The sequence below is a fragment of the Calypte anna genome, chromosome 1, assembly GCF_003957555.1.
Source record: "Calypte anna isolate BGI_N300 chromosome 1, bCalAnn1_v1.p, whole genome shotgun sequence".
Lineage (NCBI taxonomy): Eukaryota > Metazoa > Chordata > Aves > Apodiformes > Trochilidae > Calypte > Calypte anna.
In genome coordinates this window covers 163,563,111-163,590,449 of record NC_044244.1, presented here as the reverse complement: position 1 = coordinate 163,590,449, position 27,339 = coordinate 163,563,111, and the positions used below count along the sequence as shown (strand labels likewise).

The 27,339-nt window shown below is 35.0% G+C and overlaps 1 protein-coding gene across 1 annotated transcript in view; it reads left to right on the top strand.

Annotated features, from left to right (window-relative positions):
* Positions 1-27,339, top strand: part of TDRD3 (tudor domain containing 3) — a 96,689-nt gene that overhangs the window by 46,045 nt on the left and 23,305 nt on the right. The window contains exons 4-12 of the mRNA XM_030451255.1: positions 3,484-3,644; positions 6,135-6,276; positions 10,722-10,793; positions 11,303-11,452; positions 12,135-12,275; positions 15,447-15,603; positions 15,968-16,093; positions 22,688-23,526; positions 25,375-25,500. Coding sequence (XP_030307115.1) covers positions 3,484-3,644; positions 6,135-6,276; positions 10,722-10,793; positions 11,303-11,452; positions 12,135-12,275; positions 15,447-15,603; positions 15,968-16,093; positions 22,688-23,526; positions 25,375-25,500 — 1,914 coding nt within the window. The remainder of the gene's footprint in view (positions 1-3,483; positions 3,645-6,134; positions 6,277-10,721; positions 10,794-11,302; positions 11,453-12,134; positions 12,276-15,446; positions 15,604-15,967; positions 16,094-22,687; positions 23,527-25,374; positions 25,501-27,339) is intronic.

Sequence of the window (27,339 nt, the reverse complement as noted above, 5' to 3'; positions counted from 1 at the left end):
GATCAGTATTTTGTGTTCTTAGCTCCTCGTGACTCTGTCAGGAGTTCTTGAAATGGCATAATTACTTCCATATTTTTGAGAATAAACATACAATATTAGATGTAATAAACTAAATATTCGTGAAAGGCAGACTGCTTGGTTTTTTAAGAGCAGTTTGAGTGTGTCAGAGCAATTCAGGAAGATAGTGCAATAACAAGCTTGAAAAGAATAGAATATAGCCTAGTTGCTATATTGCAAAACTTAGTGAGTATCATTAGCCAGCTGTTAGGCACTATTTGCAATTTTATTTCTGTAATTTAGGGAGCTGAAGAGATTAATTTGTTAAAATGCTGTGTTCTACCTTGGTCGTATTTGATTGCGTTAGCTTGGTCTGGAGCATCTCCTCTCATTCTAAGAATGGCAATACTGGTTTAATTCCTGCTTGTGAGCAATAATGTTTTAAATGGCATGTATTAGGGCAGATGTAAACACTGTTTGAAGAGCACTCATGCAAAATAGTTTTACAGATTTACAGGATTTCCTGGAAAGGCTATTGATTTGTTGTAGATAGATACAGTGATTCCAGCTGTTGATCAATTATTTCCCTCCATTGTGTGTCTGTAGTTAATATTTCAGATTTTTTTTTCTCGACACTATGTGATGTAAGCATTTGGATGGTTTTCTTCATGTTTTAAAAGCCTACAAGCTAACTACAGATGAGTAAATGGTGTTTTAATGAACTATATGTGAGCTATGTCCAGAAAGACCTGATCATATCCCATCATATGAGAGCATGGAGATTTGTTTACTTTGTGCTTTTTTTTTTGTTTGTTTGTATTTGTTTTCCTTCATAATAGTTGTGTGTTCTTGAATAAGCTTGGATAGGTGTTGTGAATAACAAGGAAGAAGTGGAGTAAGATATGTCTCAATGAGGTTTTTATTAAACTTTCATTTGTACTCATTCTTCTTATGACTCTGTGTGCTGTCTTAAATGTCAGATTCTGACTTACCCAGCAGTTTCCCTATGCATCAATGTAAAACATACAGTTTGAATATTATACATTATATAGTATAAGATATTAAATTTTTCACCTTGAAAAAGTGAAGACATTTTGATTATGTTCTGTACTCTTAACTTATTTATATTGTTTAGTCTTTAATACCTGACAGCTGTTTATACAACTACAGCACATAAAATGCAATTTGGTTTTCTACTTGGTTGTTTTTTAGTTTTTTATTTGCTTTGTTTTGTTTGTTTCTTTTAATTGAAGTGTTCTAAACCTCTCTTCATAACATTCCATGTATCATTTAATTCCAGGTATTATTATAGTTTTGTTGAACTGTGATCCCTTTTTTCAAAGAGTAGAGGTTATAGAAGCATTAAAAGAAAGAACTTGCTTTAACCATAAGCCAAGCAGATTGACCATTTTTAGAAAAAATTAAATTGATCTAGCTGGTATTTTGAAAGGTTTTATCTTTCCTCCCCTTCCTGGGGGCAGGAGGAGCCCTGGGTATGTTGAAATTGTCTGACATACTCAACACTAGTGTATGAAGTGTTCAGTGTATTAGTAGGAACTGAACTGAGAGCTGTGGTTTTACAATAGAAAATTACTTGCAGCCTTAGCAGTGGGAGTATAACCAGTCCAGCGACTTAGGATACTTGATATTTTACTGAAAAATTCTGTTGGATGAAAAAAAATTGTCCAGCCTTTTTGTATATGACATTCATCACCTGAGAGCTGATTTGGTTTTTAAGTATTTATTCTAATATTTTTTCCTGTCTTGGTTCTCACAATGACAGTTTACAGTAGTGCACTCAAGAAGTGCTGGCATTGGACTCCTGGATTCACCTGGCATCCCAGGACTGTTGTCTTTGTTCTGCAGGAAGAGTGACCTTTTTCTTTTCCTATCACTATGTGTTTGTTTTATGGGATGAGAGGGGAAGTGAGCTGAACTGGGAGATACGGGTAATCTGACGTTCCAGTTACGTACATGAAAAAAATCATGGTGTTAATGTGTGTATTCGAGAAAACTACAGACTTCAAGTCCTCTTTTACACCTGTTTTATTGGAAGTGGCATGTACTTTTCTTTGTTAAAGAAGCAGACTCTTGTCCAAGCTCGACAAATGTGTAGCTCTGCTTTATTGCAGTCTATGTTTGACACTGTTAGTTTATGACAAGCATACATTTTTGTTGAAGAAAACCATAGGCTGTGGTTCATTCACTACTACAGAGAATTTTTCTGTATGAAAAAATGCTAAAATTTTGTTTTTGTAGCTTCTTTGTTGTAGTTAACTAATAGAGTAGGGAACTTGTTTTCACACTATACATTAGGTGATCCAGTTTTGCTTCTGTTGAAATAAAGGGAAAAAAGTCTTCCATTTGCATAAGAAACAGAGTTAGTCTTTTATATTTAAAGATACCAAGTTTAGTCAGCATTTGTTAAAAACACTGTTGTTCTTATTTATGCTCTTCAAACATTCTTTACTGAAAAAAACCACCAACATACAAGAGAAGCCTCAAGTTTTAGCAAATTTCAGACTTTTTCATCCTTTGTGAAATTCTCCATCCCAAATACTGTACTTTCCCTGATTTGATTTGAAGTAATAAGCAATGCAGGTGCCTAAAAATTTAAGTTTAGTTGAAAATGTCAAGAATAGGGAACTTCTGTATAAATTTAAATTTATGTTACTGGCTGTTGTCTTGAGATAATAAAACCATTAAGAAGTGAACTCCAGAGGAGGCTGCTTTTGCTCCTTTTGTTGACTCTTCTTACTGCAATTTCATGCCTTGTTGATAGTCCTAACATATTTTGGTTTCTTTTTTTTTCTCATAATAAATAAAATTCCTCTTTCCTTGTCTTCTAATTTCTGTAGTTTTGCTGCTTCTATTTTTAAATCTAATTATTTCTCTTTTCTTTATATATTTTTGTCTCGTGGTTATCTGCTTTAATTTTGTGTTGTTCTGGGCTACCTATTCCATTTCTTAAAGGGAAGAAGCTTATGAAATGTGCACTATTTCATATCTTTCTGCTCTGCTCTTGGGTTCTAGACATCTGTAAAGCAGCAACAGATTATTCATGTTTATTTCTCAGAGACAAGAATTAGTGTGTACTCAATTAAAATTTGAAATTGCAGACAACACCAAGTTGAGAGTGTCATGCGACCATGCAATACAGCAAATGAAATTGTATCTGGACTCTGGATAACTGTATGTTGGGAAATAATAATACTTGTGTATGTTTATTTGCCTCCCCAGTTCTTTTCATTCACTACTTGTCCATAATGTATATCACAGAGCTGCATAAAACATCACAGCTGTTTCTCTGAAAAAGCCATTTTTTATCATGGTTTAGAACATACAGTACACGAGTGACAGAAATTGGACATGACTGATCAAGTTACACTTTCCTTTATCTAGGGGCATATGTTAGTGTGTGTAGGTGTTACAGTGTGGTTGCCTCCTGGTGTTAATGGTTTTGTATTTTCTGTTTTGCATTTATAGCTGGAAGGGCCATGTGTTCTTCAAATACAGAAAATCCGGAATGTTGCTGCACCAAAGGACAACGAAGAATCTCAGGCTGCTCCCAGAATGTTACGTTTACAGATGACTGATGGACACACAAGCTGCACAGCTATAGAATACAATAGCATGTCAAAAATAAGGTGAAAAGCTTTCTTTTCAAAGTTTTACTCTGATATTTAAAAATCCTTAAAATAGCAGTATATAAGGTCCAGGAAGACCTTACAGCGATCTTCAAGTATCTGAAGGGGGCTACAGGAAAGCTGGGGAGGGACTTTTTACAAGAGCATGTAGTGATAGGGCAAGGGGTAATGATTTTAAACTGAAAGAGGGTAGATTTAGCTTAGACTCTAGGAAGAAATTCTTTCCTGTGAGGGTGGTTAGACAGAAGAAGAGATTGCCCAGGGAAGTTATGGATTCTGCCTCTGTCCAAGTATTCAAGGCCAGGTTGTGTGGAGCTTTGAGCAACTTGGTCCCTGTCCCTCCCTGCATGGGGAACTAGAGGATTTTTAAGGTCCCTTCCAACTCAAACCATTCTGTGATTCTATGTTACAGGCCTGACGCACCTAACCTAATACAGGTACTGCTGCATTACACGTGGGCTAGACTAGGTAGAACTGAATTAGTAAACACTTCTTCAGTTAAAAATTAAGAGTACAAGACCTAATTACTGTTGAATGGGGAGATTTTTTTTTCCATGTTTGGTTATGAAGATGCTGAAAATTATATCTAGTACTGAGTCTCTGGAATCATGATGTGCTTTATTCTTGACTCTAGTTCAGATTACTTGGATTTAAAAAAAAATAATCCTCTCTCCCTTATAGCTACAACAGCTTATATATAGTTCATTTAAAAAAATCTCATGTTTGGGTGTTAGAACTGCTCCTTCCGAGCAGGAGGTAGCTTTCAGTTTAGAATGATGCTGTCTTAAATGGTAGAATACTTAATATTTTAGTTTTGCCTTGAGCCAGCAAAACTTTATATTAATTTCCAATGTGAATATAAAGAGATAGGAAAAGAAAGGCAAACAGGCTCCTATATAAGTAAATTGCAGATTACAAAATACTTCAAGAACACCACCCAGTAAACATAATTTTTGAAAGCTTGTAGACAAAACTCCCAAATATATCAGAACTCATCACTCTGGGTAATGATATGAGCTGTGTTATCAAGTAACTTTGTATGAAAATTTAATTTCTGCTGTGTGTGGTTGTCTCATGTTTGAAGTTGGAGTATTAACCTGGAATAATGCAGTTTCAGTACCTAGTGTATCTTTTAATAAATAAATTAAAAAATGTAAATAAATTTTAAATTTTTAAGTTAAAAGCTCTCTGTGACTAGGATTTCCATTTACCTCTTCCCTTCTTTTCATACGTTTCATTTTTTTTTTCTGTATTTCTTTGTTTTTATTTTCTGATCTCATTTTCTTTGCTTTTCTCAGGACAACACAAAAAAATCCCTTAATACTGCTAAGGTTAATGAAATTCTCTGGGAATGTTCCACACCATGCGGTGTTGTCCTTTGGTTTCTCTAGGATATTTGAAAGATGTTATTGTTACTCAGTTGAAAGGTTATATCTGTCTATGTCCTGTTTCTCACAAGAAAAATTGTAGTTTCCAGGTTGTGCTTCTTGTCATACCTTGCAATTAGAGGTTGGAGATGTGTGATTTTTTTTTTTTCTTTATGCATCTGATGTTGTTTTTCATGTGGTTGACTCGCATGAAAAGATGGTATCTCCTTGTGGGAGATGACCACAGAGAACATCCATATGTTTTTCATAGAATCATAGAATAGGCTGGGTTGGAAGGGACCTCAGAGATCATCGAGTCGAACCCTTGATCAACTACCGCCACAGTCACTAGACCATGGCACTGAGTGCCATATCGAGTCGCTTTTTAAATGTCTCCAGGGACGAAGAGTCCACCACCTCTCCAGGCAGCCCGTTCCAATGTCTGATCACCCTTTCCGTGAAAAAATTCTTTCTAATATCCAATCTGAACTTCCCCCGGCACAATTTAAGACCATGCCCACTTGTCTTACTGAGAGTTGCCTGGGAAAAGAGACCAAAAGGATAGAGTAAAGGATAGAGATTTTAAAGGATAGAGTAATGAGAGAAGCAGCACTACAGAATGCATGGTTTTGATATTTATTCTGGTACAGTCTTGGCTATTAGTAATGTATAGAAAGTTTCCTTTCCCCCAAGTGAAATGCCTAAAACAAATGAGATGACTAACCATCTGGAGATTCTCTGTTTATTAACTATAAATGAATCCTAGGATGAGGAACTTAGACAAGTGACTTTGAAACATCTTATGTTAGTCTACACAAATCATGTCCTTAGTTTGGTATTGTTAAATTGGATTTTAACCAAACAGACAATTTGCAAACTTTCCTCTCTGTTTGAATCTAATTTGCAATATGGCATTTTTGGGTAATGAATGGGAAGTGTTCCAATAAAGCTATTGAAAAGTACTGTGTGTATAGAAGGAATTACTGCAAAGGATTTTGATGCTGATTTTTTATTATGAAATATGACAATAGTACAAGTATAATAGGAGAAGAATTTTATTTGGTTTTAGGGACAGAATATTAATAAACATATTTTAAATCTTGGGCTTTATTTCTGTTTCTAGCCTGAACACTCCACCTGGAACAAAAATTAAGCTTTCAGGAGTTGTTGAAGTGAAAAATGGATTCTTGCTGCTGGATGATGGTAACACAGCAGTTCTTGGAGGTGAAGTGGAGCATCTTATAGAAAAGTGGGAATTACAAAGGGTGAGGTAACACCACTCGAAATGCTTGTTTTACAGGATGCAAATGACCAAGTTTAATGTGTTGTTTGTGAACTTTCATATGATAAGCTTTTAGAATTTGACTGTCCCAATAGTTTTAGACATGTAGCCAAATATATGTAAATAAGCCTCCATGTATAATGTTGCAAATTAAGAAATTATAAGTGTTCTCTGCATGAGAGCTGATTCCTTTTGTAGTCTTCAAGGACTGAAAACATTAATCAAATGTATTAAATTTATTTTATTGCAGTCATGGGTTGTTGCTGCACTAAACAGTGTGTTTGGTACCAACATATTATAAAGTATGCCTTTTTCAAGAACTTTCTGCAGACTATGTCTTTGAAGAAAAAAAGAAAAGTCTAGTAAATGTATGGAAAGCATGGAAGTTTCTAACCTATGAATTGTGTGTTGCAGATTTCATCAGTGCTTTAGGTAAATTTGTAATTAGGAGTTGAATGGTTTAAAATCTGTCAACGAGCCATAAATGCTTGTAAGCCCCTTTACTCTGGTTTAGTCTGGTTCCTGTCCCAATAGAATTAAAGTTGCTGCAGAAATACTTTTTCATACGATGCCCTCTGTAGTAGATTCTGTTTGGCATCCTTTTTGTGTATATTTGAAAATATTTTTTTTAAAAACATTCCTGGTTTCACATGAAACTACCTGTTTGATTAAAAAGGTTGGTTTAGGGCCAGCAGCAGGAATGTCTAATTTTCATATTTTTCTTCATATTTAGTATAAAGTCTTGTGAGTTCATTCTCTGTTGGTTTTTTTTTTTTTTAAAAAAAAAAGGTTTTATGATTGACATGGATAGGAGAAAAACAGTACTGTGTTTTTAAGAATGCCATCTAATTGGGAAAAGAAAGGTCAATAGTACCAGTTAGCTTTATTGGTGGTATTTTGGACAGTCTGTTTTCATGTTTGTTATATTTGGGCTTCAACAAATAAATGTTGCTGTATAAAATGATTTTGTTTTGAGGTCAGTGCCGAAACATAATAATTAGTATGTTCTGTTTAGAAGAAAGGAAACCATTTAATAAGGGTTTGTGTGCTGCTGACTAAAACAACTTTAAGCACTTGTTGCTAGCAAGTTCTGTTGGCTTTCTGTGATATGTTTAATAGAGGTAATGAATTTTTCACTAATTTACTCTGGTAAGAGAAAGGATAGAAAGGTAACTATTGCCTATTGCTAGCTCTTCAGTTCTCTGGTTTAATCTTGCAGTTTTCCAGAGAATAATTTTCTTTTTCTCCTTGACCAGTTCACAGTACATGATCAGGTTCCCAGTATGATTGTGACCATGTCAAAAAAGCTGTGGGTAACAAGCAATTGGTTTGGACAGGTGAACTGTGACCACTGGAAATTGTAGTTCCAGTTCTATATCCAGACTGACAGCTGAACAGATAGGGCTCAGACAAGTCTATAGAAGCCAGCTGCTGCTTTGATAGGAGTTTCTTCACGAATGTGATGTTTCTGTTCTGTTCAGAAGGATTTACATAAGAGAATGGTTGACAAATCAGTAAGATTGTCAGCTCTCAAATACATTTGAGTGAAGACATTGCCACTCCCTGTCTAATCTTGCCACTGTAGCTTAAATTAAATGCTGAGCTGTGTTCACATGAAAAAGACAGAAAACTTGTATTTATGTTACTATTTCAAATTACTTGTTTTGAAGGTAGGTTTTTTTCTCTCCACAGCAATGTCTGAGAAGTGTTACTTGGGCTTCTTGTGATGAAATAAATATCTTTCATATTTCTTAAAAAAGTTTGTGCTATTATGTAAAATGATATTCGAGAACTTGAGAATTGAAGTTGTTTGTCCATTCTTAAAGTATTGCCCTTGCACCTACCTGTCAGCTTTTTTATTTTCAAGTGTCACTGTGTAAGGGACAGGAAATAAATAACTAAGGAGTAAACGAGATGAGAAATATAAGGTAGTGTATCATGGATGTCTTTAGGTGAAAATGTTTTCAAAATAATTATTGCTTCACCATGTTCTGGTGGTGACTGGTGTTTCAATCAGTGAAGATCAGTATCTGAGAGATACTTCTAGAACACTTCTTATGAAGAAAAAGGGCTTTGTATTACTATTAATCAAAATACCAGGTAGTGTACAAGTGAAGGCTGAGGCAGATATTGCTGAGATGATTTGTGAGACTGTTTGGTAGCCCTGTATATTTTTAAAATACAGAATCTGTCAAATTGAATATTATGTAAAACTAAAGTTCTCTAGTATACATAATACTTTTTCTGTTTTGGTGAACCTGAGGTAAATATTGAAGTTACATGATGGAAAAATGGAATACTTTATGGATACTTCAAGACTCATTAGAAATGTGAGATTATAATAATAATAAATACCACAGAAAGGCTAAAAGAAGCTTATTAATGTCTTGATAACAAAATCTATTGTAAAAGATAGTTGCTGCTGTGCTACAAGCAAATTTAATTGTAAATTTAAAAATACAGCTTTTGTTGCCAGTTTGTTTTTTATTCAGTGCAAAGTGAAATATAATTTCCCAGTTGTTCTTGCTTCTCAGCAGACAGTGCTACCTGAGAAGAAAGTGTCAAGTCTGTTATTTAGCATAAGGCAGAGTTATTTCCTTCGGGATAACAATTCTATGCAATAAAGTGTTGCAATTAAAAATCCATGCTAAATGGATTAGTAAATGCTAAATGTTAGTATGTATGCAATCGATTTTTTTTGCTTGTTTGCTGTTTTTCCAAATTACACGTTTTCAGCCATAGTTTGAAAGAATCATTTTCTTGCATGTGTTTCCTCGATTCTGATTTGGGAAAGAAAATTAGAAAAAAAAAGCTGTGATCTTAAACTTAAGTATGTTCCTCCTGATTATAGGACACGAGGAATTAACTATGAAGAAATGCTCAAGTTCTTTACCTATCCTATAAATATTTTTATTGTAATTTGATTCGGTGTTGGAATTCCAGAATTTCCTACATGCTTCTAGATCCAAACAAACAAAAAAGTGTAGGGTTTTTGACCCAGAGTGCCTACCCTGGGGAGGTGAAGCATCTCGGTGACAAAATGATTCTTTCTATTGTGCTGCTCCAGGTGAGAGACATGGAAAGGCACGAGCATGCTACAGAGATCAGCCTGTCACTAGCTCATAACTCTAAGGCAGCAGTTTAAGTGAAATAATTGAAACAAAAGCAAAAAAAATTATAATTTCTGCACTTCTGCTTTGTTTTCAATAATTCATTGAACACTTTATTGGTATTTTTTGCTCTGAAAGCATGAGAAGAAGGATTTTAATTTTTTTTCCCAACCTTGAAAGGAATTAAAAACTAAAAATGATATAGAAAATGGTCTTAGATTCCTGAATAAAAGCAGTTAACTTGAAAAGAGTGAACCAAGTGTTTTGGTCTGGCTGGTACTTAGCCAAATTGTTCTGTTACTTATTTTAAGAAATTCTCTGATGGTATAATAGCTTAAAGCATATTTATACTACGGTTCTCAAGTGATAGAATTAAATAAATTTTATGTCAGGTAATAAAATAAATATATAGGCAAATGTCATATAAAGTCTTAAGTAAATAAACCTTTCTCTGCCAGTGGAGAGTAGTAAGTGATACATGTAATCATACATGATTGTCCTCATGGGAAAAAAGGGACAATAAGAAAAAAAGATGATAAAGCTGATATATTATAGAAAATACAGTTCTGAAACATTTTAACAGCATTAAGGACCTGTTCTTCATTTTTCCACTTCTGAAGCCAAGATGTGGTGATTTTAGTGTTTGGCTTTGTCATAAAAAAATGAATTTTAGAGAGTGGTTGAGGTTGGAGGAGACCTGGAGGTCATATGGTCCAACCTCCCTGCTGGGAGCTGGTTGCTCAGCACCATGTCCAGGCAGTGTTTGACTCCACTGACTCCCTCTTGCATTTCAGTTTTTGCCTATTGTCTCTTGTCTTGTCACTGGGCACCATTGAAAAGAGCCTGGCTCCATTTTATGTACAGTTTCCCTTCAGGTATTTGTGTAGGATGATAAGATCTCTCTGAACCTTATTTTTCTCTAGGCTGAATTAATCCTATCCCTTTTAAAAATGCTGGAACTCTAAGCCTTTACTACTTCTACTGGCAGCAAGTTGGTCACAATGTAAAGAACCTGGGTACTGTGGAAAGAAACATCTGCTGCCTGTTTTGTTCTGTTAGTGTAAATTTTGATACATAACTGAATTTTCTGTGTTTGCTGTATGTGTTGCCTTCATGTTTTGGAAATTTTCATCATTTTCTACATCTCCTTGCCCCTCATCTAACATTCTCTTTAAATGCACCAGGAGTTTTAGTATATCATTATTTTTATGCTTAAAGTGTTCATCTTGGAAGTTCCATAGACTTTGTGTAACAGAGAAATTTATCATACAGTCTGTTTTCTGTTTGCAGTTTATTAATCAACAATTTTCTTTTACAGAGTTTAGCAAAGCACAATAGGAGTAACATTGGAACAGAGGGTGGTCCTCCCCCTTTTCTACCTTTTGGGCAGGTATAGTGTACTTCTCTTTGTAGTCTCATAAAAAATTCTGTATCATAGTACCTAGGGGGACTGGTTCCAGTTAGGTAAAGGCTATCAAAACATCTTAGATTATGACAACTTGGATGTAAAAAAATCACTGTTTTTTTTAAAAAATCCTGTTACGTTGTTTTACCAATTTATATTTATAATTTTTCCTCTCAATTTCAAACTTAATATTTTGTTTAGGATGTAGAGACTTAGATCAGATCTTGTAGGTGCTAGAATAGTCCCTTCTTAAGTGTCAAAGGTATTAACTGGAATTGTATTAGCTGCATCATGGGCTAAGATTTAAATGGTAGTCATGCTTTTTCAGCCTTTCTGTTGCACCAGAGGAGTAAGGTTTCTGTAAAGACATCTACACGGTCAAGGTTTACATTTTTGCAATTATATTCTTTATCTAAATTTGTGCTACTGTCGTGGAATAATACTTTTTTTTTTTATGCAGGCTTGGTAATTAAACCTTTGTATTGCATTTTCAGAAATGTGCATCTCACGTGCAAGTGGATAGCAGAGAGCTTGATCGCAGAAAGACTCTGCAGATGACCAACACTGTAAAACCTGTTGTGGACAATGATGAATTTGAAAAACAGAGAACAGCTGCTATTGCAGAAGTAGCAAAGAGCAAGGAGGTTTGAATGCATGTGTTGCAGCATTTTACTTACTGTGATTGATCTTTTTATTTTAAATATTTTGCTCTAAAATGACAAATGCTTTCTGGTGTTTCCCTGATTATAATTCTACTCATGTATCTTTAAAAAGATGAATAAAAAATAGAGGGTCCTTTTGTATTGATAGGTATATTCTTATTTTAACATAGCTAATAAATGTATCATAAACTTTTATGGCAGATATGATTTTGATTTTTATATCACTATTAAGAAAATGTCATTTTTACATTTTACTTAATGTGATTTAAGTAACAAATACAGGATTATCCATTTTTATCTGCTTTTTCATTTCCTCAAAAAAGCAGGATTCCTTGGATTCAATCTGAAAGAATAGCTAAAGAGTTTGATTCTAACATATCAGGTTTTTATATCCTCCCTTGGTTTGTGATTTAGTTTATTTTCAACTTTGCTTGTAAGGCATAAAACTAGAATTTTATACCCTTTTACAGTCTCATTTGGGTATACCTACTTACTACATTCATCCTTTTTTGTGTGCAAATTAGTACTTTATTTATTGATGCATAGCATAATCACAAAAAATACAGGTGCATCAAATTTACTTCACTTCTTCTACTAGCTAAATATTAAGGCTTATTTTCATAAGTTCTGTTTACTGAAATTTTATTTTTGTGCTTATCTAAAGACTAAGACGTTTGGAGGAGGTGGTGGCAGTAGCAGAAGTAATCTCAGTGTGAGTGCTGGAGGGAATCGAAACAGGGAACTGTTTCAGAAAGAGAAGATAACAAAACCTGAGGGAAAGAATGAAGGTGTCTACCGTGAACTGGTAAGGTGGAAGACTTAAATGAAACCTCAACTGTGTACTATTAAAAAACAAATATGATAAAAATGAAACCGAAGGATCCTGAGGAATCACGATTTTCCTTTCAATATATTTTGAAGCCTATGTAGAATACTTAGAGTGCTTTTGTACTGAAATTGTTATGAGTTTCAATGTGATTTTTGTAAAAAAAACAAAGAAAAAACCTTAAGAAAATTGACCTTCATATCCTGAATCTGTTTTGATTACTTCAGCAATCTAAAAGTTTTTGATGGAGTAAGTATTTGTTATCAAGAACGACTCTGGAGAGGAATTTCCAAGTATTTAAAACAATTAAAGATCATGATTTGAGTACTGAAAGTGAAGTGAAAACAACATCAGAGCAATGCAGTAACTCAGTAAACCAATTTAACAACATTGATTATAAATAACACATACTTATTGTTGAATGTTTTGTGGCTTACTGATTTTACCAAAGGCTTAGCAATGAAAAGGCATTTAGAAACAGTAACTGCCTGTTATAATTCTGTATGTGTCTTCATCTAGCATCAGGGAGGGACTGCATCAGTGCTGCTCAGATGTGTCAATATAGGATTGTAGAAACACAGGCTGAAAGGACCTTAAGAGATCATGTAGTCATCCCTCTGCCCCATGTAATGCCAGTGTTAGATCTTGTGCAAGACATTGCTGTGTCTTGACCTGTTGACTTAAAGTAACCCAAAAATGACAAGACAAGAACCTCAACAAGAAAAGACAAACAACCCCCCCCCCCCAAAAAAAAAAATAAAAAAAATAAATTCATGATTTAAAGCCTTGTTTTGTTGGTTTTTTTTGTTTGTCTGTGAGCAGCAAGGAATCTGTAAAACAGGAATACTTCCAACTTATCTAGACTTAGTTTTATGTCATTTATCATATCTAGGTGCTGTTTAGTACCAGCAAATATAAACACACTAAGCCTGTGTAGAAAGCCTTCGGTTATAAGGCAGTGGATAATGAATTTGGTTTGTCTTTTATAATTGTGACATCAAGTAGGTTTGATCATTAACTTTCATGTATATTGTTGACTTGTGTATACATTTAGAAACAATTGAAGGTTTTTAATCCATCTGCTGTGTTCCTGTCTGAGAAACCTAGAGCACCGTGATTGCCTGCAAAACAAGAAACAAAGATGTAGTTTTTCCTGTTTTATTCATAGAGTGAGAATAGATTGCAGAGGCCAGTCATCTTGCTCTCTTAATATTCCTTGTAGGATATATCCAACAATTTTCTTTGTCTTTCCAGTTTAGTGTATGAAAAGCAAGATTTGTACTGCATAAATTAAGCTGAAGGGAGAGGTTTTGGCATCCAAAGTTATTTCAATACTGCCTCCTTTCTCAAATAGCCTTTGTATCTGGGAAATTGGCATTCCATGGCTCTCAAACTGTAATCTATCCAAGATTTTTTCTTATACATAACTGAGAGTATTGGTTCTGTATATACAAGTCTTAATTTTTTACTGGAGTTTGAACATGGCTTTCAAGGAGGCGATAGAGCAGTAATGGCTTGAAGGGTGCAGTGGTGAATGGCTGCAAAGGGTAGAAAAGTGAAGCAGATTTTCTGAGAAATTACTTTTCTTTATTGGAGCCCTATTGTTGTGCAGAGGAATATAGGAGAGCCCTTGGGGGACCCTGTAGGAGTTCCTCCCAGATAAACTGTTACGTTTTGTCATTAAACATTATTTAAGCAACATGAAGTCAGACTCAAATGGGATGATGATTCCCTGTAGACGCTGAAGTTTGGTTTCTCCGCCATTGGACTTGAAACACCTTTTAAATTGTTATTCCTTTGTTTAGTCAACCTGTAGACAGTTAAATTAGGAGTATTACAGAGTTTGGGAATGGAAAAGGCAATGTGAAAGCATGAGTTAACATTGCTTAGCATGTGGGAGTTGTAGCCAAGCACTGCAAAGTCATGTCTTGCCAGTTACAATGTGGTTTTGCATAGCTAATTGTAGTTACAGAAGTTATTTAAGTTATCTTCTGGCTTACAGTATTGAAGATAGCTCTGTATAGAGAGATGGCAGCCACAAACAGTGATCTTGTATGTCTGACCCCCAAAGAAGATGTGCTCATATCAGCTGTTCCAGAGCATAGTGTCTAGCTGAAATTAAGACCAAAAAAAGAAAAAAAAAAAAGTATTAAAACATCAGGAGAAGGGAGGAATGGAGAAGTAACATTGTAAGACTCTGGAAAACAGGGAAGAGGAAGGGCTAAATGTTGGCATACAACTCTCATACAGTTTTAATTTAAATAATTCTATCAGTAAGTTTTTTTACATTCACAGGGCTGCTTTGGAGCCTGTAGACAAAATGTTATGTTTGTGGGACTCCAGTTATGAATATATTGGGTTACAGCTGTTGCAGTAGAGAAGAAACTGGCATCATTAAGGGTTGGACTCGATGATCTCTGAGGTCCCCTTCCAACCCAGCCGATTCTATGGTTCTATGATCATTTTGGTTAGGTATGGGATAAGAAGGACAGAGGGCCTAGTCCTATTTCATGGTTAGTGCATGTGGATCTGTTTGCACTGGAAGAGGCTGTTCTCACTTCAGTACTTCAAAGCACTTCAAAGTGCTTCCTACTTTGCCTTTTTATCATCATGTTCTATACATTTTAGAATAAGAAAGCCTCTATTTCTGCAGAAGTAAATTGGTTTTATTTCTTTGTTTTCTCAAATAAAACCTTCAGCAATTACACTTTCTCCATGTTTTAAGAAGTCTAAAACTGGGTTTTGTCTTGCCTGTAAAAGTTGTGAAAGGATTAAAACATTAAAAAATGGCTAGTTTTTGTATGTTAGGAGGAGAGATTCATTTTACTTCTCATCTCAGTGAAGGAATATTACAGGCTGTTGTACTATGCCAATGTACAGTGAAGGAAGAGGTAAACTAGGGGACTTACTGCTTGAAACCAAATAATATCAGAACTGAAATTCATCATAATAATATTTAAAACCTCCCTCTACTAGCTGGTTTTTTTGGACCTAAGAGAGATTTTATGTGAAGTTTTTATATAAAATGGAAGCATTTATCCTCAATGAAAGATGTAGTGTAGCAATTAAAGATTAACATCCAATCTGCTGTTTGTATATAGAGTGTCTGTTGAATCTTATGATTAGTTCTGTATGTACCTTTTATTTCAGGTTGATGAAAAGGCTTTAAAACACATAATAGAGATGGGTTTCAGCAAAGAAGCGGCAAGACAGGCACTTATGGATAACAGCAATAGCCTAGAGGGGGCATTAAATTTTCTCCTGAACAGCAGTAAACAGAAACCCATTCAGGGACCACCACCTAGAGGTAAGACTTGCAAAGAAATGCTTTGTAACAGTGTTTACAAGCAAAGGAATTTGTATATGGTGAATGACTAATTTAGTTATTGAAGGGTATATCTGCATGTTGGGGTTTTTTTTTCCTGACAGGTAGAATGCATTGCAAACCTTTAAGCAAATACTAAAAAAGGACTGTGGTTATTGTATTCTTGTCAAAAGTTTTGAATTTGAAGCCACAGATTTGAATATTCTTAAATGAAAAAGTATCTGTATCTGTTTTGTCTGTGATACAGTTTTTTTAGAGATAGAAAATGCAAACATATTATAAATAAAATTATGGGTACACTTTTGAAACCTTTTCCCCATGCACAAGTAACTTTTGATGTTTACAGGTAAAGGGAAGGGCCGAGGCCGAATAAGACCTGAAGATGAAGAAGAGCTAGGAAATGCCAGACCATCTGCACCAAGCACACTGTTTGATTTCTTGGAATCCAAAATGGGTACTCTAACAGTAGAAGGTAAGTTACTGAAATTAATGTATCTGGAACCAATTGAGACAGTGTTGGTGGAATTTTTTTTACTTAGTCATCTAAAAGGTTGCTCCTAGAACTTTCTGAATAGTTAGCCACAAAAAAAACCCCAGGACTGTTAGTAAGCTATTCATCTCCTTTGAAGAAAATTCAAATAAATCAGTGTGGTTGTTGTATTTATATCTTGATTAAAGCAGAGCCTAGGGTGTTTTTGTTTTTCAGGCTCAGGTGTCTGAAAGTCAGTAATTTTGAAATAAAATTACTTAAACCCCAGTTTGTTAATCCAGTTTGATAAAAGCTCTCACAACATTAATGGACTTTCCCGTTGTTCGGGAGTAAATAAAGGAAACCATAATTTCAGTCCTCCTTCCTCAGTGTAAAAACAGCAAGTTTTCTGTGCTGCCCAGTTAAGAACTAGTAATTGTGGTAAGCTTAATTGTTTTTGTATTCCCTCTCTGTAGACACGTGAAAAATTAAATCTTTATGGCTGCTCTGAAATATTAAACAACTATTTTCTTCTTGTTTCCCTGTTAATAACAGGGCTGAGGGGAAGATATGACTTTAGAAAGAGGAAAACGAAATAATCCCTCAGATTTAATGCAAGGAGTGGGATTTTTCTTTAATGTTCTTTTAGTTACTTTTCTTTCTTAAGAAGCCAAACAAGAATGTAGTCTGTGCACCAGGACGTCTGTTTAGGTCTAAATCAATCTGTGCTTTGGAAACTTTGACAGATGCTTTAAAAGCAAAAAGAGGAAACTCTGTGCCTTGTGAGGTCTCTACAGGCTGGTGTAATATTAAAGTAAAACTCAAAATAAGCCAAGTAGTAAATGGAGATCACTTTCTCTTTTGCACATGGCCTTGAAGGTTTCACTGGCCAACATAAAATGGAAATATTGCTTCCCTTATTTAACATGAAAGTTTTGTGATAGAGTTGTAATTTTTTTTCTTCTTATAAAACAACACTTTTCATAGAAGGTGAAGAAGGGTCATACTGGTTTGTATGAACTGTTTGGCATTTCTATAAGAATGAGTGCATTTAGGAATGATGTCAGTTAGATTTAATTATTTTTTAACTTAAGGTCCAAAATAGTCTTTGTCAGCTGTTAATTATGGACTCTTGTATATTTCCACTGGATTTGGGATTTAAAAAAACTGTGGAAAAAGTCAAAACCAAGCTTGTAGTAAATAACAGTGAACAGGTTGCCCTGCACCTGGGAAAGGTATGAATGACTCTGGTGGGAGGTGATTCTCCCCCTCTGCTCTGCTCATGTGAGACTCCACCTGGAGTACTGTGTCCAGTTCTGGAGCCCCCAACACAAGAAGGATATGGAGTAAGGAAGGTGGTCCTAGGGCTGCAGCCCCTCTCCTGTGAAGACAGGCTGAGACACTTGTGGTTGTTCAGCCTAGAGAAGACAAGACTCCAGGGAGATGGCCTTCCAGTACCTGAAGTGGGTCTAGAGGAAAGGTGGGGAGGGGCTCCTTCCAAGGGCATGGAGGGATGGGGTGAGAGGTAATGGCTATAAACTCTAAGAGGGTAGATTTAGGTTAGACATTAGGAAGAAATTACTGAATATGAGGGTGGTGAGATGCTGAACAGACTGCCTAGGAAAGTTGTGGCTGCCCCATTCCTGGAGATATTCAAAGCTGGGTAGGATGGAACTTTGAGCAACCTGGCCTAGTGAGAGGTGTCCCTGATCATGGCAGGGTGGGGTTGGAACTAAATGATCTTTAAAAGTCCCTTCCAACCTAAACCATTTTATGATTCTATGATAAAATATATTTCAAACACGCAATCCTTCTCTATTAGCTGATACAGTTTTGTACATGGTTCAGGTGATGTATGTAAGTGTGTAAAAGGAATATAAGTAATAATATAAGTGTAATAAGTGTAATATAAGTAAATATAAGTAATATAATAATTAGTAATAAGTAATATAAGTAAATAAGTAATATAAGTGTAACATAAGTGTAATAATATATAAGTACATATATATATACTTATAATATAAGTGTATATAAATGTTGCGGGAGGAGCCTTTCTTGCTCCTGAGGCTCGACGAGCTGCTGGCCTCTCCACTTGTTCCTGAGGCTCGACGAGCTGCTGGCCTCTCCATTGCCTCGCACAAGAGTGAGCTGCACTCTCTCTGTGGGTGTGTGTCCCACCTTTATTGGTAATAGAGGGCCTGTCCTAACCAGGCACAGGTGGACTCACACCCACTCTTTGGCAGCTCGAGGCACCTGGTTTATCTTGTTTCTCTACATATAAGTGTGTGTAAGGAATTGTGCTTGAGATGCATCTTGTGGCAAATCATTTAGCTTACCAAAACTGAGATTTTTACAGTGACCAGAAATGAAAACAGTACAAGTGTTTTTCTCTCACATTTCTGACATTGAGAGATTAGAGAAGGCTTTTATGTATGACTGAAAGACATCTAAAGGAAAATCAATAAAAATAATGCCAGTGGGATATATGGCTTTCTCATTGTCAATAATTTTCTAGTAATTTATGAAGAATTGGGAAATGAGTGATTTTCTTCTTTTAAGATGGTGTTACTGATTGATAATGTTCGCTAAGGGAGATTTTCATGATCCTTTGAGTTTACTACATGTATGGAATCCATAGAGTGTAACAAAGCATAATGTTATTTGAGTAAAAAAATCATATTAGCATATCTACCACAGTTCATAATCTTTACTATTGAGTTTCAGAGATAAAGAAGGTTTGCTTCTGAGTTTTTTTCCTCTCTTAAGTAAAAGATTCCATAAATGTCATAAGAGGAAAAACCTAGTTCTATGAAAACTTTGTACAGGCTTCGTACTTGTTCAGTGGCCAAAAGTTCTAGCATATTTCCTAAGGTGACATGCAAACAAAACATTTTTGTTTTGTATTTTTTAACACCATGTCAGTTTTATTAGCATTCTCAGAAGAATAAATGTGCAGTCTGGTATTCTATTCCTGAGTGATGCTTTTCTGAAAGAAACTTCACTTAGCATTTTTAAGAGCTCAGAAAGTGTTCCATATTTTTTTAAATTTCTTTTTCAATAGTTCTATCTTTTTTCCTTCTGTAAAAGTAATAATACATGTTCTTTTCCTTTCTGTTATTTAAAAGTCAATGGGCTTTACAGCAGTTGCTCAGTTTCATTTTGTTAGTTTTTATTTTCCTCACTGAATGTGTGTATTTCTATGCCAGGTTTTATTTTTATCTTGCAGAGTCTACTTCAAATGGATTTTTCAAAAAAAATACAGAGGCATATGTTGAATTACAGGCTTTTTGTCTCTTTAAAAGTGTTCTTTTTTCTCTGCCAAGTGTGCAGTCTGATGAATTCAAACACCTCTTAAAAATACTGAAAGTGTTATTTTTCTACAATTTTCATGCCTTTGTGGCTGAAAAGTATCTCATTTAAATTCTTTATTATTAGTTTTCTTCAGTTCTATGCAAACAGCATTTACATGTCTGTTAAGAGTGTTTGCAGAGTGATGATATATCTGCAGTGATTGTACTTAGCACTGTGAACACTTCTGTCATTGAGGCTGCATCCAGGTGTTTGCAGAAAGTGGGTAATATATAACTAGTACCTTTTTGATTTCATTTCATCCTGTCAATTGTTAGCAGCAGAATCCTGTAGTTCTTTCATAATTTTAGTAAGTAATGGTCAGGAATGAAATGCAAATCAGGGAAACGTTTAGAAACAATACAAATATGTAAATGTTATATGGACCAGAATAAGGTAATCTCATTGTTTCTTTTGCACACTCACTGTACTAAGGAGAGCCGAGCCAGGCAGTATTTTCTGCATTTATATGAAGCATGGTACAGCCTCGGCTGAGTATGAAAGAAGATTGATCTGCAGTATTTCTGGCCTGGTTTTGCCCCCTATGGTCTGTAAAATCCCAGTTTGTTTTTCAGATATTCAGAGAGGTTGCCTCTGAATGGGATAGTGGTTTTGAATAAAACCTCTAGTGTTACATTAATGCATGTGGTGACCTGGAACAGCCGTATTTATCATTATTGCAAGCATTAGGTTTCCATACGCTTCAGAAATACTGTAATTTGTTCTAAATGACTGTCTATGTAGAAGTGGAAAAAAAAAAGGCAGTTTCGTTGAAATGAGAATTTTGTAATAACCTTGAAGGTCTTTTCCAACCAAAGCAATTCTGTGGTTCTATAAGTATTTTTTTATTCCATTCCACATTTGTTCTTCAGAAATTGCCTATGTGATCTAGGAGGACAGTGGCTGAAAAGAATTTTTTCTTTTCAAGCATACAGAGGATCAGTTTGCTTTTCTTTGTGCATGCCTCCTTGTTTTTCTTGCCTAGTGCTTCTCAGTACTGCTGAGAATTTCTAAATTCACTTCTGGATTTGCAGTACCTAGGCCAGGTACTTCCGTTCTTTTCACAACAGTTGTTTAATCTGGTACCTTTGATTTAGTACCTTTTAGTTGTTGGATTTACATCAAGTAGAAAAAAGTTTTTGAACTGAAGCAACTTTGTATTTTGGTTAGGAAGTACTTTTTAGAGATAAGACAGCGCATTAAGCTTTGTCTTTTTGTTTGTTTTTTAAGGATGTACAAATTAGTTACAATAAATTAATTAGTTACGAGAAATTTGTCTTTTGACTTTAATTTTTCTTGTCATTTTTTTTTTAAAATGTCATCTCCTTTTTCAGAGTTAGAAACACAAGTAATTCCAGATGTCAAAAGAATTCAATGCCTGACTCCATGATCTGCTAATTCTTTAATTTTAAAACATAGCATAGATTGAACATTGTTTAAATGAAATGCAAATAATTGAAACAAATAATCCCATAGTTTTATACTGCAGATTAATTTATTTATCTTTAACTGTGATTGGTGACACTTATGAAAATATTACTGTTGAAATTAAGTAGTTTGAGTTTGGTTTGGAGAGAGAAACCTGCTGACTGTGAGAGATAACAAAAATAGTAGACAAACCTGCTGTGAGCTGCCTTTGCTTGAATTTGGATTATTTCTGCTACTGAAAGCAAAAGATTTTTCCATTAATCTTCTTATTTTGCTTTTGTTACGAGGAACAGTTCATCCATCTTTGCCAGCTTAAATAAGTAAACACAAGGATTATCAGGGGGGACAAAAAAGAGCCAAGAGCTCTGACTATAGAATCAATAAATAATGGACAAAATGCTGAGAACCAGGCATGTTTGAGATAGTTTCTCTCTCTTCAGTTCCTAGGGGCTAAGAACAAGTTGATGCTTCCATCTTTTCAGGATCTAAAGCCACAAAAGCTTTTGAGACATCTACATCTTTAAAAGACTCAAGCAAAGATGAACTTCTTAATAATTTTATTATTTATTACTACCCTAAAGGAACTACTACTTTTCTGTGAACATTAGCTAACGGTATAGCTGCAATAGACAGTCTGTAATAACATCCCTCATCACTTAACTTTTTCTAATAAAGGAGCTTTAGATTGCCTTCAGGGTTGGTTTTTTTTTTTTTTTTTTTTTGTGTGTGATCAAGTCAGACAGGACAATTAATGAAGGTACTTGCAATATTCTCATTTCTAGGCTTTTTTTCACTGGCTACTATTGAGAAAGTAGTCTGGACTCACTTTCCAGCTTACCTGTCTCAAGTTCTCTAGCAAGTCTAAAAAAATGGCTCCTTACAGTATCGAGAACTGAATCACACAAAAGATTTTTAGAAAGACAATTTAATAAGAAGATGAGAAAAGCTGCAGTGATCACGTGCAGGAGTTGGCCAGGCAAGTGTATAGACCAGGAGCCTGCCTGCTGGTTATTAATTCCTTTGTTTCCCTGTGTTTATTCCTCCTGGATTCATCTTGATCTTTCCCCTCCTTTGGCTCTTCACCTAAACATGTCATATAAAAATTCCATGTTTGCTTAAAAAAAACATAATTCCATAAAGTTTCACAGATCCTTTCAATTCCACACCTTCCCAGCATGCGAAAGCAAGTTTTCTTTTTCTCAAAAGATAAGTAGTAACCTTGTTTTTCTTCTCATCAGTTGGAGTTCTGGTTATCCCTTTTGAAGGTAATGCTTGAGTAGTTCCTGTTCTAGCACATTGATCAGGGTCTCCAGGGCTTTGTTACCTCTCCTGTTACCAAGGGTTCATCAGCTGAACCAAGGGTTCATTTTATCACTTTGGTTTCTTGCCTTTGTCTTCTATTCTGGAGAGTTGTTAACAAGCTATTTTTACAGAAAATTTCAGTTCAGATTAAAGTACATTTTTCCTCATTCTTGCTCTTCCTTTCTTTGTGTTAGAATTCTGTTTTTCTATCTAAAATGACTGTTATTCAAGGGAATTATTGATAGGAAGAAATGAGTTATCTCCTGGAAATATATTCCTGGCTTTTCTCATACTGGTAGGTGGTTTGGTTCTAGAGTAGTATGTGTTTTCTGGTATCTAGGAATAACAGTGCAAATGGATGTGCTGAATTGTCTGTGTACCATTCCATGTCTGTATCACAAAGGTAAAGGCAGTATACTTTTCTAAACAATGTTTCTTTATCAGTTAGGTCTGAAACAATACTGCTAAAATATGTTTGTCTGAAATATGTAATAATCCAAATTATATTTTTCTTTGTAGAACCAAAATTGCAATTTCAGCCATCACATCAAGTACAGCACAAAGTTATGACTACAGAACAGAATGGCATGAGAGAGAATCATTCGAGACACATTTCTCGCAGTGACATGAGACAACCAAGGAATGAGAAACCCCCTCGTTTTCAAAGGGATATTCAGAATTCAAGGCAGGCTTTGGAAAGTAGTGGATTACCAAGAAGCAGAGGTCCTGAAAAGCACAGCTCTTTAGAACATTGGACAGATGAAAAAAATAAAAATGACAGGCATTACACTAGGAATGACAGGCCAAAGGATTTGGGTTATCCCATAGCCACTCACCAGAGTGATAACACTTTCAAAAAAAGGGATAACAATATGCAAAACAGAATAGGAAAAGGGGTGTCTTTCACAGAATTCAAGGAGAACTCTGCTTCTCAAGATACTGCAGACCACAATAACCAGAAACGTGGGAAAAGGGAAAACCAAATACACAATTCTGAAAATTTTTGTGATAGAAAGGCACGAACAATAAGTAATGAAGCCTTCATGGTAAAAAGTGAACAACATTTTGGTGTTAATAATGATTACCAAAATCCTGCTAGGACTGATAATTTTAATGCTATACCAAATGGAGATACTGACCATCATCAGAAAGGAAGACGAGTAGGACCTATCAAATCATCAGGACCCACTGCAGTCCCTTCTTTTGATGATAAAATGTTGTATTATAACACTGGTCCCAAAAGGAGATCTGGGCCAATAAAACCAGAGAAAATACTGGAACCATCAATTCACATGGAATATGGAAAGAGTTGGAGACCAGGGGATGAATGTTATGCTCTTTATTGGGAAGACAACAAGGTATGACTTTGCCAAATGAGAAGTGCCTCAAATTGTACCTGTAATTTCTTACATGTGTGAGATTTAGCATGGTAGCACAGAGACATGGGGCTTCGTTCCTGGGTGTGTAATGTGCTTCTTTGTTAGCTTCCTGTATTGTTGTTGTATTGATTGTTGCTTGTAGTCACTGTGTGAAACTTGAAACACTTAAGTCATCTCGAACATGATTGTTTCTCTCATGTGGATGGTATTGAGGGTGACTAAGCTTCCAGCTGAAGACTTAATTGCAAAAAATTTGAAGGGCTGAATACAGATGTAGGTCTTTTGCAAGGAACAGGGTGCAGGATGCTGTGCTATCTGGAAGTGTCTGCCAGGAGAGATGTGCAATGCCCTTTTCTAGAATAAGTTAACTTGCAACCTTTACTAGCACAAGGGGAGACCAGAGTCTGCAGGTATGGGGCTGTTCAAAAAATTCCTGCTTTTATTTCAGTCATCACAGAAAGGAAACAGCAAAAGGCTTATTTTTAATTATCATTAGTAAACTATTAGTCAATGAGGAGGTTGTGGAAGAAATGAGTTATGCTGCATGGTAGTTTTTGGAAGCTTCTAAGGGTTTACATACTTCCTCTTCAGCTTTTTTCCTATTAATAAGATTTTTTTTGTAGCAAGACACTTTACTTTCATCTTCTCCTTGGCTAAAAACGTTTTAGGCTGTTTTCTTTCATTTGTTATTACCTGTTGAAGAGTTCTCTGTCAATCTTATTGAATAGTTTGTTCAATATCTGATGCTTTCTGATAGGAGAACTACCTTAAATATTATTGTTCTTTGGATAAGTTTTATTACCTTCATTTTCTGTCTTTTGGTTGTTTTGGCTGTTGTTTCTTTGTTATTTAAGGTTTTTTTTTCTTTTTTTTTGTCTGTTTTACAGAAAGGAGATAGTGTTAGCTGCATAGCATCAGTTTATTTTTCTCTTTTGTATGACTAAACTAGATAATAAGGCATGTAAAAATTTCAGTAGTGGCAACATAAAATGTCTCCTCTCTGAAATAGTAATATCCAGTTTGTGTGGGTAGATTTGCATGAAATATAATGGAATAGTGTGTGACTGTTTCCTATTTTGAGGAGCATATTTGCATTAATGCAAGATGAGATTTTGAAATTCTGGGAAGGATGAAACTTGTAAAATAAGTAGATATGAGGTAAATTCAAACTTTCCCCTGAAAAGTACTTAACACATTAGAAGGGGTTTTTTTTTGAGGGTGGTTGTTTTTTTGGTAGTTCCCCTAAATGCTGCTGCTCACATCTAGGACAACTTTGAAATGTGATAGTAAAATACAGTACTGATCTTAACTGTGAAGGAGCAGTGATTTGTTCGTGTTCAATAAGATGAAAGTGATTTAGTATCTTCAAGAATGCTGATCTGTGTTTGTGTAAATGTAAAAAAAAATAAAGTTTTGTGTTTAGAAAAAGGGCTTTTTGAAGGATTAGTTTAATCATATTTTTATGACATAAAATAGGTTTGTAGAAATATGTACAGTGTATATAGGCACTTAGTGATACAAGTATTTTAAAAAGTATAACTAATGCTTCACTATATACATCAGCATTTGTTAGTAATGAATTTGTTTTGCTTTCAGAGAAATGAAAAGAAGACTTTTTAATGTTCAGTCTAATTGCTGCCTGTTTTCTCAATGAGTATTCTAAATGCATTTTGCCATGTCCTTGCAGTCTTATCATGTGCAACTTTAACATCTGGTACAAATCTTACTCAAAATTTAACATGGACTAAGAATATAAGAAGGTAATTATAAAGCTCTTTATGGTAATTCAGGTTGTGTTTTATGACCTTTGAAAATTTCTCTTTTAAGTTCTACCGGGCAGAAATTGAAGCTCTTCATTCTTCTGGGACAACTGCAGTTGTTAAATTCTGTGATTATGGAAATTATGAAGAGGTGCTTCTCAGCAACATCAGGCCTGTTCATGCAGACACATGGGTATGTGATAACAAATTGTATTAAAAACTATAAACTACATAGTCTGTACAAAATATGTAACCCTTCAGAAATTAATACCTACTCATGCAGAGAGTGCTATACTTGCATGTGTAGAAAAATAGTTAAGCAAATACACCAACAGAATCTCACCTTTTAGTTGTCTATATTAAACTTCATAAAAGTGTATTTATCGTGGTATTCTTCCTGTACAAAAATTTTCAGTTGTATTGTTTAAAAATGAAGAATTGACATGTCAGCCAAACAATTTTATGCATACTTGCTCTCTAAAAGTTGTTGCTTACATTATTAAATACAGTTTTCTGTTTATTTCATGTACATTGTATGTTGTTCTGTAAAGGATGGGAAACAGTCTTTAAAAAGATATATTTTAAAGGTTTTTAGTATGTGTGTATGTATGGATATAAATAGACATCTGTATCACTTTATTTTGTATTATGATTTTGTTCTTGTTTCAGTATTTTCTTCTTTGCCATATATTGTGATTAGAGGCCTCAAAATCTGTTTTATGAGGTTAGAATGTATTAGCCTTATAGAAGTTGGATATTTAAAAATTCTTTATTTGAGAATGTAATGGAAATAGTTACATTTTGATTTTTAAAAAAATATAATCCCAGGAGTGCATAATTCTTTGTTGTTTACTCTTACTATAAAAATCATCACAAAAAATAGTCATATTTGTGTCTAGATTCCTTAATGTTGAGTTGACTGTGCTTATTTAATTTCTTGTCTCTGGGGCATATAGCCATGTTACTGCTGCTGCAGAGGCTGAACAGTCAACCTCTGTATCCTGGCACTGGTGTTTTAACTTTAACTTGTTGCCTATAGCTCTCACATGCCTTTATGGCCTCTGAGATGGCCTCTTTGTATTTAAAAAGATATCTTAAACTCTTCCCAGGTGTTTCTATAAAAATCACCCTTTTTTCCCTTCTTTTCATCTCGCTAGCTGAGCTGTAAGGTGCTAGTTTCTTACTGTACAATTGTACTTTATTTTGACCCATTTTCTGGGTAAATAATTAGCCATTTCTACATGGGTTTTGTAGCAGTCCTGAGGAGTGGCTTTTGTTTTATTTTAGCTCTCTCAAAGTGGGCTCTCACAGCCTAAGAACTTGGCCTGCTGTTAAGGCTAAGCTGATCCAAGTAGTGTGGTGCCAGCCTGAAGCAGAATTTATCTTCTATCTCTGACTACACGTTCTTCCTTTTCCCTCTCCTCTCATGCTGGATCACCAGTCATGTAACCATAGGATGAGTTGAATGAGGGAGACCACTTTTTGGTTGCCCCCAGGTTTTTGTTTTCTGTTTTTTTAATTTTTAATTATTTATTTATTTCCGCATTAATTTGTTAAAGCCAACACAAAATGGTCAAACAGTATATGGAGAGAGAATTCTGCCATTTAAGTAGCTCAGTCCTAACATCCTGTTGCATCCTGATCTGGTCATTGATGTTTCCTCAGTTGTTAAATAAGGATTTCCAAGATGTTTAATTCATTTAGAAATTAAAGACTCCTCTCTCAAGCTTCTTTTATCCTCTTAGGGATCCTCTGAGGGAGCTCAGTTGAATAGTGTAAATTCAGGCAACTAAACTTACATCATTATGATTATATTTGGTAAATACCAACCACTATCTTCGCACTAGAGCAGAAGTCTTACGGTTTTGTTCTGAGGTTTTAGTGTTTTGTTGCTAAACGGTCCTTTCAGCTATAGGATTTTTGTGGGAGAATGTTGATCAGCAAAGATGTTCTTAGCATTTTTGTGTTTTGATGCTAACTATGGTCCTTATTATGAATTTGCAGTTCTTAATCACTGGTTGGAGTCATGCCC